At 36.4% G+C, this 20,796-nt stretch overlaps 1 protein-coding gene across 1 annotated transcript; it reads right to left on the bottom strand.

Moving 5' to 3' along the window:
* Positions 1-4,749: 4,749 nt before the first annotated feature.
* On the bottom strand, positions 4,750-12,540 carry LOC125263485. Its single transcript, XM_048182481.1, has 5 exons — positions 12,369-12,540; positions 11,495-11,824; positions 5,992-6,348; positions 5,667-5,738; positions 4,750-5,255 (listed from the first exon to the last, which is right to left on the bottom strand). The coding sequence occupies exons 1-5, from the start codon at positions 12,409-12,411 to the stop codon at positions 5,146-5,148; spliced, it is 912 nt and encodes a 303-aa protein (XP_048038438.1). The 5' UTR covers positions 12,412-12,540; the 3' UTR covers positions 4,750-5,145.
* Between the last annotated feature and the right edge of the window lie 8,256 nt (positions 12,541-20,796).

Below are 20,796 nucleotides of genomic sequence, written 5' to 3'. Positions count from 1 at the left end.
TTGGCGGTCTGCTTTTAGTTGCATTACCGCCACCAACTGAACTGGAGTAGAACAGCAATGCGGAAGGATTACTCTTACTAAATTAGATTAATAAATTAGATTAAATTATTATTAATAATAATTAGTTAATTACTTAATTATATTCTCAAATATAATCTTGTTGCTTTTATATTTTATAAAACATCATATAGGCTTTTTTTCTATCAGATTATTAAATGATAGGCTATGTCTTGAATTTTCCTGCAATTTTATGAGCAACACTTTCTTTCATTTTCATATGACATTCAACTGTCCATTCTACATTACATTAACTGCACCACCCATTATGATGCTTTTTTATTTTATATAGATTATCATTAAGTCCAGTATGACCTAGGCTTTACATAATCAATTCTTTTTTTCTTCTTAATATTGTTGTGAGTCCATACCCACACTTTCTTGAATACTATATAAATGTCTTCTCTTTTTTCCTCTATCCCACATTTCCTGCCATATATTATTTGTTTTCTAATAATTGCCTTGGTTTGAGATTTGCTCATGAAGAATAATTTCAACATTATTGAGTTTTTTGCTAGTTTATCCACTACCTCATTTTCTTTCTTCTACGTGTGCAGGAATCCAAAGTTAATGTTAATTCCTTGATTATACAGTACGTACACTAGTTGCATTATGTCATATCTATTATATCCCACAGTAAGAATGACCATATATCAGGTTTTTTTAGAGCTGCTAAAGAGTCAGAGCATAAGCCTTGTTTCTTCCACCCACTGCAGAGACAGATATATTGCCACAAGCTCAGCTGTAAACACCATTAGATTATCTAAAAATTCTCTTTTTAATATCCACCTGGTATGTGGATGTAAATATATGTAAAATATTGTATAAATAATATGTATAAATATGTAAAATATTACTGTATTTTTGTTTTGTGTATTGATTCACTAAATGTTCAACTGTCTTGTCCTTATTTTCTTTAATTAGTTCTAGTAGGCGTGTATACAAGGCAGGAAACAACCATAGATACTTCAGTTAACGGCACACTTCAAGTGTATTTCCACTGATCTAGACCCATTATTTGGGCACACAGACTTAATTGGGTGTATTTCCCTGTCCTTTTAATGATATACTCAATTTGTTGCCTTCTCACTTCTAGTGGTATTTCAACCTTTTCAACTTGTACAGCATTCACAGGAGAACTACTAAAGCCCCACAACACATTCTCAGAGCCTGCATCTGCATCACATCTATTTTCTTTAGTTGTGTATCACTTGCTGTTCCATCTATCATCAGTCATAATCAATTACTGATCTTATAATTGAGCAATATACACCAATCAGGCATAACATTATGAGCTCTGACAGGTGAAGTGAATAATACTGATCATATCTTCATCACGGCACCTGTTAGTGGGTGGATATATTAGAAGCAGGAAAACTGGTCAAGTGTAAGGATTTGAGTGAGTTTGATAAGGGCCATATTGTGATGCTAGACGACTGGGTTAGACCAAAACTGCAGCTCTTGTGGGGTGTTCCTGGTCTGCAGTGGTCAGTATCTATCAAAAGTGCTCTAAGGAAGGAACAGTGGTGAACCGGCGACAGGGTTATGGGCGGCTGAGACTCACTGATGCACGTGGTGAGCGAAGGCTCATGTGGTCCGATCCAACAGACGAGTTACTGTAGCTGATAGAAAGGTGTCAGATACACAGTGCTCCAGTTTGTTGTGTAAAGAAATCAAATAAATTAATAAAGTCCCAATAAGACAGCATATTATTTTAATAAATATAATCATACAGGATACACTGAATGTTTTTATTGATACAGTTTTAAAGGTGCCGAAGAACATGTTTTCAAAAGAGTAATATAAGTCTTAGGTGTCCCCTGAATGTGTCTGTGAAGTTTCAGCTCAAAATCACATAGTTGTTTTTTTTATTATTATTAGTTTTTTTAACTGCCTATCATTATAAATGCGTGATTAGGGTACACGGCCCCTTTAAATCTAGTGCTCCGCCCCAAGAGTCAAGCTTGCCGTAAACAGCTAAACAAAGTTCACACAGCTAATATAACCCCAAGATGGATCTTTCAAAGTGTTTGTCATGCAGCATGTCTAATCGCATAAGTATAGTATTTATTTGGATGTTTACATTTGATTCTGAATGAGTTTGATGGTGCTCCGTGGCTAAAGCTAACATTACACACTGTTGGAGAGATTTATAAAGAATAAAGTTGTGTTTATGAATTATACAGACTGCAAGTGTTTAAAAAATGAAAAAAGACGGCTCTTGTCTCCGTGAAACAGTAAGAAAGTGGTAACTTTAACCACATTTAACAGTAATTAGCAACATGTAACGAAACATTTAGAAAAAGTTTACAAAATCACTAAAAATATTATGAATATGGATCATGTCAGTTATTATTGCTTATTATTAATCTGCCATTTTTCGCTATTGTTCTTGCTTGCTTCCTAGTCTGATATTCAGCTGTGCACATCCAGCATTAATACTGGCTGCCCTTGTCTAATGCCTTGAACATGGGCTGGCATTGCAAATTTGGGGGCGTAATAAATATAACGTAACAGTTGATTCGCCTGCTCCTCGGAGGTCTTTTAAACAAATGTGATTTATATAAGAAGGAGGAAACAATGGAGTTTGAGACTCACTGTATGTCATTTCCTTGTACTGAACTTTTTATAACTATGCCAAGATAAATTCATTCTTGAATCTAGGGCACCTTTAAAATGCACTACAATACACTGGAGCAAATAGCAATAGTGTGGATGGAAATAGCATACAAGTGTAGGACCTACACCTAACCCTAATTATAATGAAACTGCTGATCAGTAAAGCTTGAAGGTCCAGGAAGTGAGCCATGATTATATATGGACTATACTTTAATTTGAAAGGCTATGTGTCTGGTATATATGCATATGCTATTCACTTTGGGTTTAACATTAGGAGCTGCACATGTCACAGTTGGTGTACCATCCCATCAGCTCACCAGAGGTGGGTAATCCAGGGGTCAAAGAGTAAAAGTCCTGCCATATTTTTATACTGAAGCATTAATGAGATAAATAAGTGATTAATTGAGTGATGATTGAGCATTATTGAAGCCACACCACTGTTCATGATAACATAGCAGAATTCACCAAAGGAGAAAATCACAATTTTAAGTCTTACTCAATCAGTCGATGGTGGGAGGAGTTTGTTTTAGTTGAGCTTTGCCTTTTTAATACTTGGATTTTGTTTGGGCAGTTTTAACTGCATTAAATACTCAGACAAGCAAAGTTAAAAGATGATCAGGTGTTGTTGGTTATGTTTTCTCAAGAACTCATTATTTGATCAGAATCAACATGAACTCATTTAAAGCCCAATCTCTGAGTTAAATTTACATTATTGATTACAGCAGCACTGTGATTCAACAGCACAAGATCAGCTTTTACAATACAGAACTTTATTTTTTAAAAAGTTGTTCTTATCACAAAAAAAAATTATTTTTATATATATATTCATTTTGGCCATTTATATATATATACATTATTATTATATATATAAATGAAATTGCTAAGACAATTCAGCTTCATAATTTAAAATTCATGCAGCAATGCATGATGGGAGGCATGGATGAATTTTGATTGGTGGCACCCAGAATGCATTGCAACATGCTTAAACCTATGATGGCCACCACTGTCCCTGAGATTCACAGGATGATTCTTGATGTCTGTGTGTTTAAATGAGTTTTGTTTCATTTATTTCTTTGTTTAAATCAGAACGCTAAAAAAAAATTGTAATGATAAAGTTGATCTTGTGCTGTAGAATCACAGTGCTGCTGTAATCAATAATATAAATCTAACTCAGAGATTGGGCTCTAAATGAGTTCAGTGATTCAGATCAAATAATGATTATGTGAAAACATAACCAACACCTGATCATCTTTTTTGACCAGCCATAATTGCTTGTTTGTTTAAAGGAATTTTAAGTTGCATTTAAAACTGCCCAAACAATATCTGGAAGCATACGGAATGTCCTCTGTAAGGGTCATATGCAGTTACACCACTGAAAGTGACAAACCGTGCATTTAAAATAAAATGACTAACTTGAATAGCCCCACAGTAGTGTCCACAATTCGTAATAGGGCCTGGAATAACTCCCAGGGTTAACATCCAGGAAAATTTTAAGCTTTCACAGTTTAGACTGTATCAAAAACTATGCATGTTCCATCTATCATAAGCATTAGTCAGCCTACATCAATTGCCCACGGACCGTTGGCTGAATGTCTGATGCAATATGGCCACACTTGGGGGTGTTACTTTAAAACCATGTATGTCCATTACAGTTACAAATTACTTCATGAAAACAAAGTATTCAGTAATGTAATCCAATTGCCACAATATGAAAGTATTGAAATCTGACTACTTTTGGATTACTTCAAGGTCACATGTACAAAGAAAGAAAGAAAAGCGCTTCAACTGTAACTGTTAAATAAAATAATTTTTAAATTTCAATTTCAATTATTTCTTTTCACATTTACATTCAAAATGTATAGCGCTTTTCACAATACATATCTTGTTTCAAAGCAGCTTTACATGAATTCCGTAACTCCCCAACCCTGCATATGGCACACACTGGAAACACATTTAAAGAATCCTGCAGGATGTTTGGGAGGCAAATAATGTAATAATTTAATGGTCCGCCTGGAAACAAATACTGTGACGCCAAAACCCACCGTGGAAGAAGAAAGCCGTCGAGTTGTCAAGTTAACAACTGTGACAATGAGCGCTTATCAGGATCAACTAAATGCTGGATTTTCAAAAGTACATTAAGTTCGTGGCTCCACTGTTGCTGTAAACTTGCACAACGTTCTTGAATTAGTCATTTATAAGATGCATGCCGGTCTGTTATTGTAAGGACATAAATCTTACGTTTTCATGCCCCTAAACATGATGCGGAACAAAACGAACTGTGATTGGTTGCGTTACATGTCAGTCAAACATCCTCTTGGGCGGTCCTTGGCCAATGAAAGCTGCGATACAGTCCAGACCTTCTGCCGTCAGTCTGAAGGTCTGGCTATGTGAGACTACAACTGTCCTGAATGAAATGCTTACATCCCTTTACACTTAACATTGTTTAAAAGCTAAATGGTTGTGACAGAATTACACATACTGTAAATAAAACTCATCCTCTATATAATCATCAGGTGAGAAATGTATTAATGAGGGATGCAGGATGTTGTTTTTAAAAGCGCGTTTTCTACGCCATTCACCTGTAAGAAGAAAACAGATTCACAGAAGGTAAAGGAAATTAACTTGATTGATGTTCATTTCACACACAGTCACACACAAAACACTAAAATAATGAATCTACAATCTGATAAACTGAATCACAGTGTCATCTACTGGACTATCAGTACAGCATGTTTGAATGCAGTATCTGATGCTTTGTGATTAATGTGTTAGCTTCCACTAAGGATTTTGTTGTTTCTATAAAATGGCACGCAAAATATAACTGTCATGTGATTTTTTTTTTTGCATGTGATTTGAAATAAAACTTCTAACTTTCAGTTTAAAATCCAATCATCTTCCCTAAACAACAAACAACTGATGTTTGTGTAATGTTGACTGAATGAAACCACATCACACATTCACACACAGAAAACACAACCAGAAATTCTCACCAGTTACACCTGCAGCCACCAGCAGAATACAGACAGCTACTCCTCCTATAGCAAGTAAATACACAATCCAATCTGTAATGAAAAAAAAGTCATTATTACCAGAGACTGATTTTATGCATTGCATTGTTCATGTTGATTACTTTTGAATTGTGAACAACACACGTTTGTTGATGTGTCAATTGGCATGCATGTTACAATAATAGAGATGATCTCAATTATATTTTAATATTGAGAGCTCTCTTTTTCAGTCAGGCCACAATGAAAACAAACACTGAATATAGACCTGCTTAAGGGAAAATGAACTGAATGAGTGAATTATACTCACTATTGACAGTCTCACTACTCTTTTCACTGATAATGCTCATGCTGTGCTGCCGACAGATGCTGCTGCTGTTGGTGATGATCCTCAGTTCATAGAGTCCAGAGTCTGTGTTTCTGGTGTTCATGATGGTCAGAGATCCAGTCTGATGATCCAGCTTCAGTCTGTCTCTGAATCTCTCTTCACACTGAACATCTGTACAGATCTTACTCTGATTTCCAGTGATTTCAGCAATGCATGTGTCATTGAAGTACCATGTCATCAAATCTTTGGGGGTTTTCATTACACCGGGATCTAAAGTGACAGATTCACCCTCTTTCACTGACTTTGTCTTCGTTCTATTCATCTCTGCACCAGGAACATCTGAAACACAAATAATTTGCAAAACACACACAAAAAAAATTGCACAAATAGTTGCATTTCACCCCTATATAAAGCTAGTGGCAGTCGCATGGAACTTTCAAATTGATATAAGTTGTGAAACAATCAGGGCCATTAACTTCATACATTATTATTCACCATGGTAAAATAAAGCAATAAGCCCCAAGAAGCTGTGGTTTACAGTAAATTTATAACAGCTAAGGGGCATTGTTAGGCACGACATAGAGCGGAGCTGTTTTACATTCACTGTGAACCACAGCTTCACGGGGCTTATTGCTTTAATGAAATGGTTACCACACAATACAAATATTAAAGCAAAAAAATGTTTTTCAAAATGATATGTATCAATGAAACTTACATGAAGTAAAATCATCAAAAGGCTTCCTTCCATTGGAAAAAAAATAGTCCCTAACCGTGAACACCAACAGAAGTTACATTTAATATGCCATTAGATGGCAGCAAAGGTTGTCTTTATGAACGAGTCACTCAGTCGCAGTCACTGTCAGTGTCGGGCACGGGAATACCCATTAAATGCCCACTGAATTGCCATGGAACATAGGTGCGTTCACGTGGCCTCGTAATTCCTGTAGTTACGAGATTCTAGCTTGTAAAAAGCGTTCACGTCCTCGTAGAGCTCGTAATTACAGCTTGTAAGCTGGGAGTTTTCTGAAAGCTCCCAGATATACCACGTGGCCGCGCTGTACCACCTGACAGCTGTAGATTCATTTAGGCGTTGACAGTGCTGCCATGGAAACGCATAATTCCCAGTTCAAGGACCAAAAGGACGTGAACAGCTCCGAATATAACGTCACGTGTTGTCATTTCAAGATTCCGGTAAATACGAGGTGACGCGAACGCAGCTCATGCAGCAGGACAGCTCCGCCCCTTTTTTAAATAGCCAATAGCGTTTTGTTTATACAGCTCGGCCAGAGCCAGAGCCGTTGAACTCTGCAAAATCTCAGTTTCCTTCTAATTTCTAACCATTTCTCCTCCTAATGTCCTCTATATCACTTTAAAATACAGCATTCTGTGCAGAATTCAAATGGGTTGGATGCATTTTGTGGTCTACATTCAATCTAGTAAATATGTGAGCAAATGACTGATTTCAGCCACAGCTTCAGCGTCTGTTTATAGTGTAGGAGGGGGCGGGATTTTAGATTCTAGAGAGCATTTGATTGGACAGAAGATCTGATGAGAAGCTGAAGTGTGATGTGATGTAATGAAAATCCATGATCCATTTTAGCAGAAGTGAGTGACTTAAAGTTTTGAATGCTTATATCTCCTAAATATGAATTTTGTCATTGTTTTGGAACATCAGCTTATTTATAATCTTAAGGCTATATTCATACTAAAAGCTAAAAAACTTACATTTTGATTTCAGGGGGACTTTAAATGTTAAAAGGACAAGATCGCAGTGGAAATTCAAACAGACTTCTTTCTTTTTTTTTTTTTAAATAGAATGACCTGAAGGAAAATTCTAAATCTGAATGCAGGTAATTCACTCGATATCTCTCTCACAACACTATTCTAAATAATACAATAAGCTTCAATGAACAATATCAATAGAGAACAAACATATGTTTACTTTGCTAAGAGTGGTTGCTCAGACAGACAACATACACACTCAGTGGCGCAGCGATACTTATGTAGACTGTATGTAGCGCAGCAATATTCAGCTAAAAACTGTCTACTATATACAGGTAGAAACAGTGTACTGGATGCGTCATCAGTGTAGACTCGTTGCATTAGAAATCAAAAACTTCCCTATATAGCATACCTAAAATAGTACGCCAAATGAGTAGTATTTAGGCGAAAAGTCCCCGGATGACCTACTACTTCCGGAAAGATCCTGAAATGCGCATTGGATGGACACCTTACTATCCTTTGAGGTCACGGGAGAGGATTTCTGAATGGCAGTGAAGCTACGCATCTGACACTGGTAGGTCACATGATAATGACAACATGGCAAATGTAGTATGTCACAATTTCATTCATACTACCATATATTTATACTGTTTAGAATATACTTTTTTAACGGTCACAAAGTAGTGATGGGCAGATCGAGGTTTCGTGAAACACTGAAGCAGTTGAAGCAAATGTGCTGTAATGTGTCGAGGCTTTGAAACAATGACACCCGTCTCCACGGTGACCCCTAGTGGTCAGAACAGTGTAAATGCAACAAAACTCAGGCCAAACATGCATTAAAACACCTTTTACAAATCATTATTGCAAAAGTTTTATTGAAAGTAAAATCTATCAAATGCAATTAACTAATTGTCTAATAAGATTGAATGTATAATATGTGTTCTTTTATCAATTTTCAGGGCTTGTTTTGTTTGTTCCATGGCTCAAGCTAAACAGGCCAATAAGAGATTAATAACTACCATTATTCATTTAAATTATTCTAATGTCTATTAGACAGTCGGCTAGTGGAGACAGCAGTGGCAATCCACCTGTCACTCAAGTTGCTGCGCCCTTAATTATGCAGAACTTTAAGGCTTAGTATAATTTAAACGGATGAGTAATAAAACAAAATCATCCCCACAGTTGTCATGAAGGTCAAAATGAACAGTATAGACCAAAACCACAATTTGTATCAGCCTGTAAACATGTTTCTTTCTGCTGTAAAGTTGGGCATTTTAACATGGGGATCAAGGAGATTCTGCTCTCTTTTGGAGCCTGTCCCTAGCGGTCAGTCGATGAATTGCAGTTTAAGTCACTTGGCCTCAAGAGAAACGGAGGAATGTTACTGCTTGATCTTACCCCAATGGTCTCACTTTATCGTTCACTTCAAATTATTAGTGTATTTACAGAGCCCCGGACAAGACATGCAGGAAAAAAATCGTGTGCACGATTACATTTTTTTTCTTGCATGTCATATGCAGGACTCTACGGAGCCCCTAAAGGGACATGGTGGTAGAAAAAAAAAAATGGGAAGGAAGGAAATTTTACTTGGTGGTGGAAAAAAATTTGGGATGGGAGGAATTTTTTTTTTCAAATCTTTTGCGTTCCCTCGCAAAGATGTTTTGCGTTCCCTCGCAAAGATGTTTTGCGTTCCTCGCAAAGATTGCGTTCCCTCGCAAAGATGTTTTGCGTTCCCTCGCAAAGATTGCGTTCCCTCGCAAAGATGTTTTGCGTTCCCTCGCAAAGATGTTTTGCGTTCCCTCGCAAAGATTGCGTTCCCTCGCAAAGATGTTTTGCGTTCCCTCGCAAAGATTGCGTTCCCTCGCAAAGATGTTTTGCGTTCCCTCGCAAAGTTATAATCGTTCCCTTGCTGTGAGCTCGGACAAACACTTCCTCTTTAATGTCCCGCTGGCTGGCAGTAGTGTTTCAGTTAGTAACATACGTTAATAATGCACACAAATAATGCGCGGCTCATAGAGTTTGAACTTGTTGGACTCAAAAATGAATGCAGTCAGTGCTTATGTCAAGCAATTCGGTTTGGTAATATATTCACAGATTCGAGCTTCCCGGATTAATAACTCGTGAGCTAAACGTTGTTAAAACACAAATGCAGCTACTTCCAATCATAGTAGCCTAGACAACAAGCTACAACAACCCAATTTTCCTCAAATGTGTTTATAATAAATTGGTCTCTATGAGCAGGCGGCGGAGATACATGCCTGAAGGGACCGTCTGAAAAGTGCAAAACCCGAAACCCTTTTGCTCATTTTATATTACGAAAATACTCAATAACTTCACTGTAACACCATGTACTGGCACCAAATTCAGTTCATACATCACTGCTCTCCTGCTGGTTATAGGTACTACAACACTTAGTTTGGCAAGTAGCACTTAAAGGCCTTCTTTACACAAATGATGTTGGTACACAGCTTACAACAGCTTTTGCATGATAATGGCTTACTGGATTTGATGGCATTACAATTTATTTAATATTTTTACTAATAACAGTGAAGTTATTATTACATTATTTTATTTAATAATTAATAATCATAAACGTTATGCATTTTTTTTTTTTTTTTTATCAAACTAAGTGTTGTGTTTGCACTTTTCAGACGGTCCCTTCAGGCATGTATCTCCGCCGCCTGCTCATAGAGACCAATTTATTATAAAACACATTTGAGGAAAATTGGATTGTTGTAGCTTGTTGTCTAGGTTACTATGATTGGAAGTAGCTTCATTTGTGTTTTTAACAACGTTTAGCTCATGAGTTATTAATCTGGGAAGCTCGAATCTGTGAATATATTACCAACCGAACTGCTTGACATAAGCACTGACTGCATTCATTTTTGAGTCCAACAAGTTCAAACTCTGTGAGCCGCGCATTATTTGTGTGCATTATTAACGTATGTTACTAACTGAAACACTACTGCCAGCCAGCGGGACATTAAAGAGGAAGTGTTTGTCCGAGCTCACAGCAAGGGAACGATTATAACTTTGCGAGGGAACGCAAACATCTTTGCGAGGGAACGCAAAATATCTTTGCGAGGGAACGCAATCTTTGCGAGGGAACGCAAACATCTTTGCGAGGGAACGCAAAATATCTTTGCGAGGGAACGCAATCTTTGCGAGGGAACGCAAACATCTTTGCGATGGAACGCAATCTTTGCGAGGGAACGCAAACATCTTTGCGAGGGAACGCAAACATCTTTGCGATGGAACGCAATCTTTGCGAGGGAACGCAATCTTTGCGAGGGAACGCAAAAGATTTGAAAAAAAAAAAATTCCTCACATCCCAAATTTTTTTCCACCACCAAGTAAAATTTCCTTCCTTCCCAATTTTTTTTCTACCACCATGTCCCTTTAGGGGCTTCGTAGGACTCTGTATGTATTACCCTTAAAATCTATTATCTAACTGTGTGTCCAAAAACAACACATTCTCTTTCTAGACCTGAAAATATCCACATTTTGTGATTAAAAAACACCTTTTTAATTTATATTTTTACCTCTGCACTTTGGATTCCCGGTGAAATCACTTTGGAGAAAAGCATCTGCTAAATGACTAAAATGAAATAAATTTAAGTATATTAAATTAATTTTAACACAATAAAAGAAGGTCATATACTGGAGGGGTCCACAAATGTCTGGGATGCAGCTATACACAGGTAAAGAGAAACAGCTCTGAAAGTAACTGATGTAATCACATTGTGAATAAGCATTGACTCACCATGAACAGTAATAGTAAAGATCTTTTCACTGATGCTGCTGCTGCTGCTGATCTTCAGTTTATAGAGTCCAGAGTGTGTGTTTGTGATGTTCATGATGATCAGAGATCCAGTCTGATGATCCAGCTTCAGTCTGTCTCTGAATCTCTCAGTTCCTTCATTACACTGAACATCTGTACAGATAAAACTGAAATCTCCATTGATTTTAGCGATGCGAATGTTATTAAAATACCATTTAATCTTCTCTTGTTGGTTTGTTTTAACATTTGTGTTCAGAGTGACTGAATCTCCCTCCATCACTGACACTCTCTCTGTATCGACACCAGACACACCTGAAGAAGAAAGGAAAACATAATCATAAATCACTTCTAGGACACATAACAAGCAGTGAATTTTGATTTTCTGCAAATTTCTTTCAAATAAAGTCACAAAATTTCTAGACCGAACACACAAAGAGTCAGCCATGTACTATGTTTACAGAGTCAACTAGCCTATGTTTATTTGACATATTTTTGTGTGTATTTGACGGGCTCGGGCACGCGCAGTCGCGCACGCTGTCATTCTAAATTCTCAGCCTCTTAAAACAACAATTAAAAAATAATAAATGATGGTTCAGTCAGTGAACAAAGCTCGGTTAAGGATTTAAAGAGTTTTACGGACAAGTGCTTTGCTGTGAAAAAAACAAAAACAAATCGCAGGATGGCATAGAGTCACTATGAGAGGATAAATAAAACACCGATTACGGACAGGAGGACCGCGTCATGAAGAATATTATTTGCGTCGACGACAGCTGCGGATTAAAAGAAATCTGAATTTCAATCTTTACAGCGGTTGAATAGCCTACCATGAAAACGCGTCACAGAAACACATGCTTACCAGTCTGTAAAAACCATGGAATGAAAATAAAGAGACTCATCATCTCTACTCCGATTCTGTGGAAACAAGTATTTTCTGTCTATGCTGACGCCTACCGAAAATGAAAGTAATCGGACATAGGGACTTTCTGATCAGAATCAGAATCAGAATGTGCTTTATTCGCCAAGTGTGCACAAACACACAAGGAATTTGTTGTGGTTTTCTACAGAAGCTCTTGGTATACACATACATATGACATGAGAACAGAAACATTTAAATAAGTAAACTAATAAAATTAAATAAATAAACACAGCAAAATCCCCAGTGTTAAATGAACACCCAAAGTGTACATATGAGTCCATCTTGCCGGGTGTTAAAAAGTAACACTGAAGCAGTGTTAAAGTTAATGAGATAATTGATTGATGATTGAGTGATGATTGACAATTAGTGGAGACACCTGATGTTAATAAGCAGAATCACTGAAGAAACAACAAGAGAAAAAGAGAGAGACACAACAACTACAACTGACTTCCAGCCATTAAACATTATTACACTTATTATTAACCAGTTTGATTTGATTTCTGTCACACATCAACAAAAGTTCTTATTGAGAATTAACAGATGTTTAGATGTTAATGTTTTAATGAAAGATTAGTTTGAAGTCACCATGATGGTGAAAAGCATTTCCTCTAGTTGTGCTCTTGACTCAATTTATTACCATTAATTTATCTCTGGCTGCTCCAACTTTGTGTTTGTAGAGCATATTTGTTATGGTCAGAGAAATTATGACCTGAGCTGTGTTTCCCAAAAGTGCTGTGAGCCAAAGTTCATCAATTTAGGTTCACAATGCTTTGGAAATCACAGTCATAATGGTTGTGTTTTCACGTTGTGAAATGGTCAGATTCATTGGTGACATCCAGTATTAACTGGTGATATAGATGTTATATTATTTCTTTACAGTACATCACTGTTACCGCTTGAGATCTAGCAGAGCTTTTATAATCTTAAGGTTTTTTTTAAACACACACAGACATCAAGAATCAGCATATGACCCTCAACAATGGTGACAATCAAACAAAGTGCTTCATGTTGCAGTGCATGATGGGAGCCACCAATCAAAACTCATCCATGGCTCCCATCATGCATTGCTGCATGAATAAATTATGCAGCTGAATTGTCCTGTAATTTTCGTAGATTGTTCATGTTTGCTTTATTTTTCTGTTGTTTTGTTGTGACAGTAGCTTGTTTTGTGATGTTCAGAGTTGATCTGTTTGTCAGTATTTTGTATTTATTTTATTGTCACCGTTCTTGAGAATCATATGCTGATTCTTGATGTCTGTGTGTGTTTAACACTGAAGCTTCAGTGCATAATGTATTGAAAGAAAAAATAAATCTTCCTGCTTTTGGATCTCAAAACTGTAAAATCACAGGAGTACAATCATTAATACTAAAGCTACACATCAAGCACAGAGTCAGAGACTTAGACTCTAACAGACATCATTCCATCACATGGTGACAATATCATCATCAAATTATGTAGTGACTGGATCACATTTTCTCTGACCATTACAAATGTGCTTTACAAACACAAAGTTGGAGCAATCAGAGAGAAAATTAATAATAAAAGGTAAAGAGTCAAGAGCCCAACTAAAGCAAACGCTGACCTCTTTCATGGTGACTTGAAATAAAACATTCCATAAAACATTAATTAAGACCTTTTTTCTCTCGTTCCTTCAATGATTCTGCTTATTAACATCAGGTGTCTCCACTAATTGTCAATCATCACTCAATTATCAATCAGTTATCTCATTAACTTTAACACTGCTTCAGTGTTACTTTTTAACACCCGGCAAGATGGACTCATATGTACACTTTGGGTGTTCATTTAACACTGGGAATTTTACTGTAAATAAATAAATAAATAAATAAGTAAAATAAAATAATAATACTAAAGTGGTATACATCTAGATCAGAAGACATACAGATTTGTATTGTATATACAGCATGATGAATAGAATATATATATATAGGCTATATATATATATATATATATGCTATATATATATACACAACTAATTTTTTCTCTCTCTCAAGTACTAAAAGTGAATACTAAAACAGGGGTAATATGTTAGCTGTTTAGGCTGGAGATAGCATTGGGGAAAAAACTGTTCTTATGCCTAGACGTTCTAGTGCACAGAGATCTACACATTTCTATAGAACACTTCTATAGACATTTCCAGTGTTTTGTAAAAGAAAGAAAAAAAGACAATTTACTTTTTATTTTGACCATTATAAATGTGCTGAGTAACTATCTACACTGAGGGAAAATTCCAAAGGGAGCATCTCTATGCCCTAAGGAGGGCACCCTTGTAGATAGATAGCCTAGTTACTCAGCACATTTATAACGGTCAAAATAAAACGTAAATTGTCTTTTTTTTTTTTTTCTTGAAGTGGGGACTCTGGAGGGAGCAGGACATCTGCGTGCCATTATGTATATGTTTGGAACGCACTAAGGGAGCAATCAGGGTTGCCAGGTTTTCACATCATAAGCTGCCCAATTGCTACTCAAAAGTAGCCCAGTCGCGTTTCGGGGGGCGACAAGCGTTAATCTGAATTTTTGTCCTAACCAGCCGCGATACACGAATATTCTATTTTAGAAACAGTTTCTATTTCTCCGCAACGCCGCGGCTGAAACTGCAACACAAAGTATGGCAATAATAATCTCAGGTACTGTTTATGTGTTTTATTTAATGTTAAAAGTATCTAACGTGAGTTTGAATATCATTCTGTGTTCCCAGCTTTTTAGCATAATGAAAACAACACTAAGAACGTTCAAACTGTCAACTCAGTGTGAACAAACAAGTGTATTCTATGACAAAGATTGGTTCTGTCACTCCGTATATCCTTTAAATAACGTTTAAATAGTGTAATATTATGAATTTTACTGTGTACTTGCCTATTTCATTGTGTCTGCTGTGCTCTTGCCGAGAGAGCCCGCCCACACTCTCTTCTGATTGGCTGTGGGTTTTGATTGATTTTATCGCTTCTTATTTTCGCATTGCGTCTAGTGTGGACAGTTAAATTGCTCGTCGTTGGAATCTTATTGCATTGCATCTGTATGGTTAGGACACGGTGTTTGTTGGGGTTCCCCTGGTAAAATTTGCATTTCATGGGCTAAATATCATGTTATTTGTCAATTCGCGGCAACAGTGTAAAAGTAGCCCAATTCCGCAGGAAAAATGGCGGACTTGGCAACACTGTGAGCAATTATTTTAACCTGGGACGTGCATGACAAAGAAGCACGGCGTCCATCAGGTGATTAGCTCAGACAGAATTTTTTTATTATTGTTGTTAACATAACTGTTGCAAACAAAGATAGATTTTATATATGACTTTGTATGTTTGACTGAATTGTTTGCTTTATTTCTTATTGTATAGCTTCTTATAGGCTACCTTTTACTTATACTTTTATAACGGCTATTATTGATGTTAAAACTGACATTTAACAAAAAGAGACAGAGTTGTGTTTTATGTTATAATTTTATTTTATTACAGTGAAGATAATTAGAGTAGACTATGCACATATTAGGCTACCAAACCACATATTAATATGTTAATTATTTTTAAAATGCAAACGAAAAGAGGCAGGGTTGTGTTTTATATTTTGTTTTGTTATAAATATACATGCAGTAAAGATAATCAAGAAACTCGTTTGCCTGAACCACATTCGTGTGGCTATAAATATGTTTAACGATTTTTTAAATTGAAAACGAAAAGAGGAAGAGTGGTGTTTTATAACATTTGTTTTATTGTTGCCTAAAATACACATACAGAGACAACCGGAATAGCCAGAGTGAGCTGAGTGACACTATCAAGAATGCTGCTGTCTGAGACAGCAACATAGTGTCGGCCCAGATCCGGCCCACATCTGGTAAATGTGGATTACACGCGGAACCAGATGTGGGCCGGATCTGGGCCGACACTATGTTGCTGTCAGTACCATTTGCAGAATCACTGGACTTGCGTCCTCCTGTCCTCAGGAGTCCGTTCTCCTGAGTCAAACTTGTCAAGTCCAAACTAACAAGGATGCAAGTCCTAACTTTGTGAACTTGGTATTGAGAAACGCCTCCTGTCTCAAATGCCACATTTCATTTGCACTTGTGGTCTTACAATGGCCACTGTGTGCACATGTCCGTTAAGTCCTCAAGACCGCAGAGTGTCCCTTTTGTCATTTTAGGTTTCAGATGGGTTCCACAGTAGACTTCTCAAAAGTGTGGACATTGAGGAAGAACGCTAGAGCTTAGAGTTTAATTTGGGACAGGGCAGTAGTCAACTGTTCCTTTGTAGGAGGCGTAACTTCTAGGGACGTGGTTTGGTTTTTTCTTTGAAAAAAATAGAACATGCGGCTGCCAATTTAAAATATGCAGCGCTGAAAACAACTAAAAAAAATAGAATAGCCTCAGGAAAAAACATGTTCTTTAGCATGATGTACGTCAATAATCAGTCCAAAAGCCATTTATTGTTTTGATCTCTTGTTATATAATATAATATGCCAAGTACATCATCAGCCATAATAGGAAGAATAAAATGTATATGTCAAATGATTGATAGAACATCTTGAGGGTGAGTAAATGACAGAATATTTATTTGTGACCCTTGACCACAAACCCAGTCATAAGTCGCATGAGTATATTTTGTAGAAATAGACAACAATATTTTGTATGGATCAAAATTATCGATTTTTCTTTTATGCCAAAAATCATAAGGATATTAAGTAAAGATCATGTTCTATGAAGATATTTTGTAAATTTCCTACCATAAATATATGAAAAAAAAATTTTTTTGAGTGGATATGCATTGCTAAGGACTTAATTTGGACAACTTTAAGGGCAATTTTCTCAATATTTTGATTTTTTTTTTTTTTTTTTTTGCACCCTCAGATTCCAGATTTTCAAATAGTTGTATCTCGGCCAAATATTGTCCTATCCTACAAACCATACATTAATTGAAAGCTTATTTATTCAGCTTTCAGGTGATGTATAAACCTCAATTTCAAAAAATATAGCCTACCATTATGACTGGTTTTGTGGTCTGGGGTCACATTTTTGGGTGAACTATCCCGAAAATTCATTGTACCACAGTATATTTAACACAGAACTCAGCACAAGACACTGAAGTAAATTATTCCAAATAACCAATGACTTCAACACAATCTAAGAATTTTTAAAATATGATTGTTTTTGATGTGTAAAACATTTTTTTAAGGATTAATTTTATTTCACTATAAAGCTATTCTGTGTAGGAGGGAAGTCAGACTGTGACTGTGAGGTTTATAACTGCAGGACAGGAAGAAGCTCTACACCTATACATAGATGAAACAAATTACCACTTTCTTGCAAAGCTGTTGTGTCCATCCAGCAGATCAAACCATGTTTCTGAAGAAAACCAACCGCAGCAGGTTTCAGTTTGACTCGAGCTCGAGATGTCGAGCTGCCAGTGTCTCACCTCAGTAAGAGTTTGTTGAAAAAAATGAAAAGAGTTTGTTGAAAAAAATGAAAAAATGAAAATGATGATTGTCATTTTTGTCATTAATTACTCACCCTCATGTCATTCCACACCCGCAAGACCTTCGTTCATCTTCAGAACACAAAATATTTTTTGATGAAATCCGAGAGGTATATGATTTGTCCATAGATGAGAGAGGGGCGTGGTTTGCAGAACTTTACACACTGGATGAGAAGCGCCACATTTTTAAATAAGAAAACATTTCAGAATCCTCTATTATAATGCATTAATTGCCCCAAATCCTTCTTAATGTAAGCTACACTAAGATTTCATCTTCATAATTTTACCTCCTAGTCTGACTGTATGACTGTACATTTTAATATCAGTGCTAATAGCCAATAAGTTAGATGCCATATTTTCTTTTAGGCTTCATTTATGACTCTGGATTATCTGTATTTTTTTTTTAGAAATAGAGATCACAGTTCTACAGGAATTCTGAAAACAAAACATTAGGCAGCCAAACAAAATAATATGTAGCCTAATTTACTTAAGGAAAAAATGTTCTATTTAAAGTTATAAATGAGCATATATATATATATATATATATATATATATATATATATATATATATATATATATATATATATATATATATATATATATATATATATATATATGATTGAAATTGAATTCATTATGTAAAAAAATGAATGAATGAAGACTTTGTTCAGAGTTTTTCAACAAATTTTATTGAATACATTTTAACAGTCACTGGTCACCTCCTACAGGCTTAACAGTGTAATAGATACAATCTGTATCAAGCGTAACATTAGTTTTCAAGGTCACTTACGCATTTTGATTGCGATTGCCACAACATCAGTGTTTATATCCAGATTATAAACGTTTAACTAGTGCTGGGCGGTATTCACAGTATTTTTTTTCCATAATTAAGCCTTGATATATGTTTATTGAGTCTTATTTTACTGTTCCCCTGTCTTGGTTTTGTGTTTATTTTGAAGTGTGTTCTGTTCCCCATTGTTTCTGTATTTACTTCCTTGTTCAGTGCCTTATGCCACCCTGTTTGTTGCCATAGTTACCCTCATTAGTTGTCATAGTAATTAATCAGTTTCAGGTGTGCCTTGTTAACCTCTTGTTATCCTGTGTATATATTCCCCTGTGTTTCAGAGCCCATCCACATGGAGATGTATCAGTGTTTCCTCCAGATGGAGCTGGTGTTTTGGGAGCCTGAAAATGCTATTTTTTGAAACCGGGCCACAGATTGGATAAATCTGAAAACAACACCCTTGACACCACTACAGACACATAACAGCAACAACAACAATAGCAGACTACATGTTTGTGTTCGTTCTGCAGAAGCTACTGAGCCTGTTATCTTTACTAAAGTAAAAATCAAGCATTCTGTGTTAGTTCAGGCAGGCCTCGTAGTCTAGCTCCGCTATCAGCTGATTCGCAAATTCCAACCCCACCCATATCAGCTGATCTGATTTCTATGGACTCTATTGGCAACTCTCAAATAAGGTGCATTACTTAAACACAGCTTCCGTCTCTCTGCTTGTATGGCTGCTTCCACTGCACACTGCTTGCGATCCACCTCCTCCCCAGCTCCTCCTTAAACTTGTGTTTAACTTAATCAGTGTCATTCTGATGTCATTGATGCATGCTCTGTTCTCAACAGGGGGATTTTGTGCTGCTTTCCCAGTTAGAAAATGGGAGGTTGTCCCCAGAAGCTGCTGCTGTTCCCTGGTCTTGGCTTTCATGGAGCTCATGAAAAGGACGGGGAATTTAGAACAGAGCCATAGCGCCAAATTGTAACTTTAGCAAAATGTGCCAATAAAAAATTTGTTTGTCTCTTGTAATTTTTGACTTAAGTGGTCCTGACTGAACTTTATTTCTAAGCTTTACTAAAGTTTGTATACAGCGCACAAGGTTTAAGCGCATGCTCCAAGTCTTATTCTCTGTTTTTAGTGTATCTCTGTGGCAAATTACAGCATACTTTTGAGTCGGTTCCAGTGGTTTTGTTTGTATGCAGATATTTCTTGAGTTGATGCTGTGTTTACAGAATTTGTTTTTAGAACAAGGGAAAAAAAAAGATTGGATAGGGAAAGCTCTGGCTTTATGTGGATCTGGCCTCAGTCTTGGTTCGTCGGTTGTCTCTGCATGTAGGGTGAAGTTGCTGCGCTCTTGCTCTGTGAAGTTAATAGAGTTACCCTCTTAAAACACTCTACATAGCGCTCTTCTTGAATACATGCAGCTATTGTATCAGCTATGCACCGGTAGAGTCACACACACACACATTGTCTGGTTATTAAGACTTTATATAGGCCTATATAATAACACACGCACAGTGTGTGTGTGTGTGTGTGTGTGTGTGTGTGTGTGTGTGTGTGTGTGTGAGAGAGTGAAACAGTAGGATGATCAAACTCAGTGGGGGGAGGATACGCACCAAATAGGTTTATTAGATCAGTTTTCACTGAAACGCTGGAGATGTTCTGAAACATGATGTTTGTTTTGTTCAGTTTGTGTTGGTGGAGTCTGATTGGTAAGTTATATATATATATTTTGATAGCCTAATTTCTTCCAATTTTAGGCAAATAATTCTGCTGCTATTGTTTAAATTTGCATTTGCTGTTTTTTCTGAAATAAATGAAATTTAACACATATTATTGTGAGATCTACTTTGGATTCAGGTCTCTTTTTTCAATGAGCTAACTATAAAAATGTGAAACTATTGAAAATGTCTAGCTGAAATAAACTTTAAGTTTTACTTGGCTGTAATTCACTTGTCATGCAACCTTCAAATGTTTATTTTGCTCTATGCAGATAACTTTTAAACACAATAAAGATCAAATGTCACCTTTTATTTTGATTTGTATCTCTGTTGCTGCTAAAGATTATAAACTGATTTCAGTTTTGAACCTGTTCA

Source organism: Megalobrama amblycephala, linkage group LG2 (assembly GCF_018812025.1).
Source record: "Megalobrama amblycephala isolate DHTTF-2021 linkage group LG2, ASM1881202v1, whole genome shotgun sequence".
Taxonomy (NCBI): Eukaryota; Metazoa; Chordata; class Actinopteri; order Cypriniformes; family Xenocyprididae; genus Megalobrama; species Megalobrama amblycephala.
This window is presented reverse-complemented; position numbering and strand designations above follow the sequence as displayed.

Excerpts from the sequence above, each read along its gene's own strand:
- LOC125263485 (XM_048182481.1), bottom strand. The coding sequence starts at position 12,411 with ATGATGAGTCTCTTTATTTTCATTCCATGGTTTTTACAGACTG. Across the intron at positions 11,825-12,368 it reads TCCATGGTTTTTACAGACTG|GTGTGTCTGGTGTCGATACA; the intron begins GTAAGCATGTGT and ends TTTCTTCTTCAG. Across the intron at positions 6,349-11,494 it reads CTTTACTATTACTGTTCATG|ATGTTCCTGGTGCAGAGATG; the intron begins GTGAGTCAATGC and ends TTTGTGTTTCAG.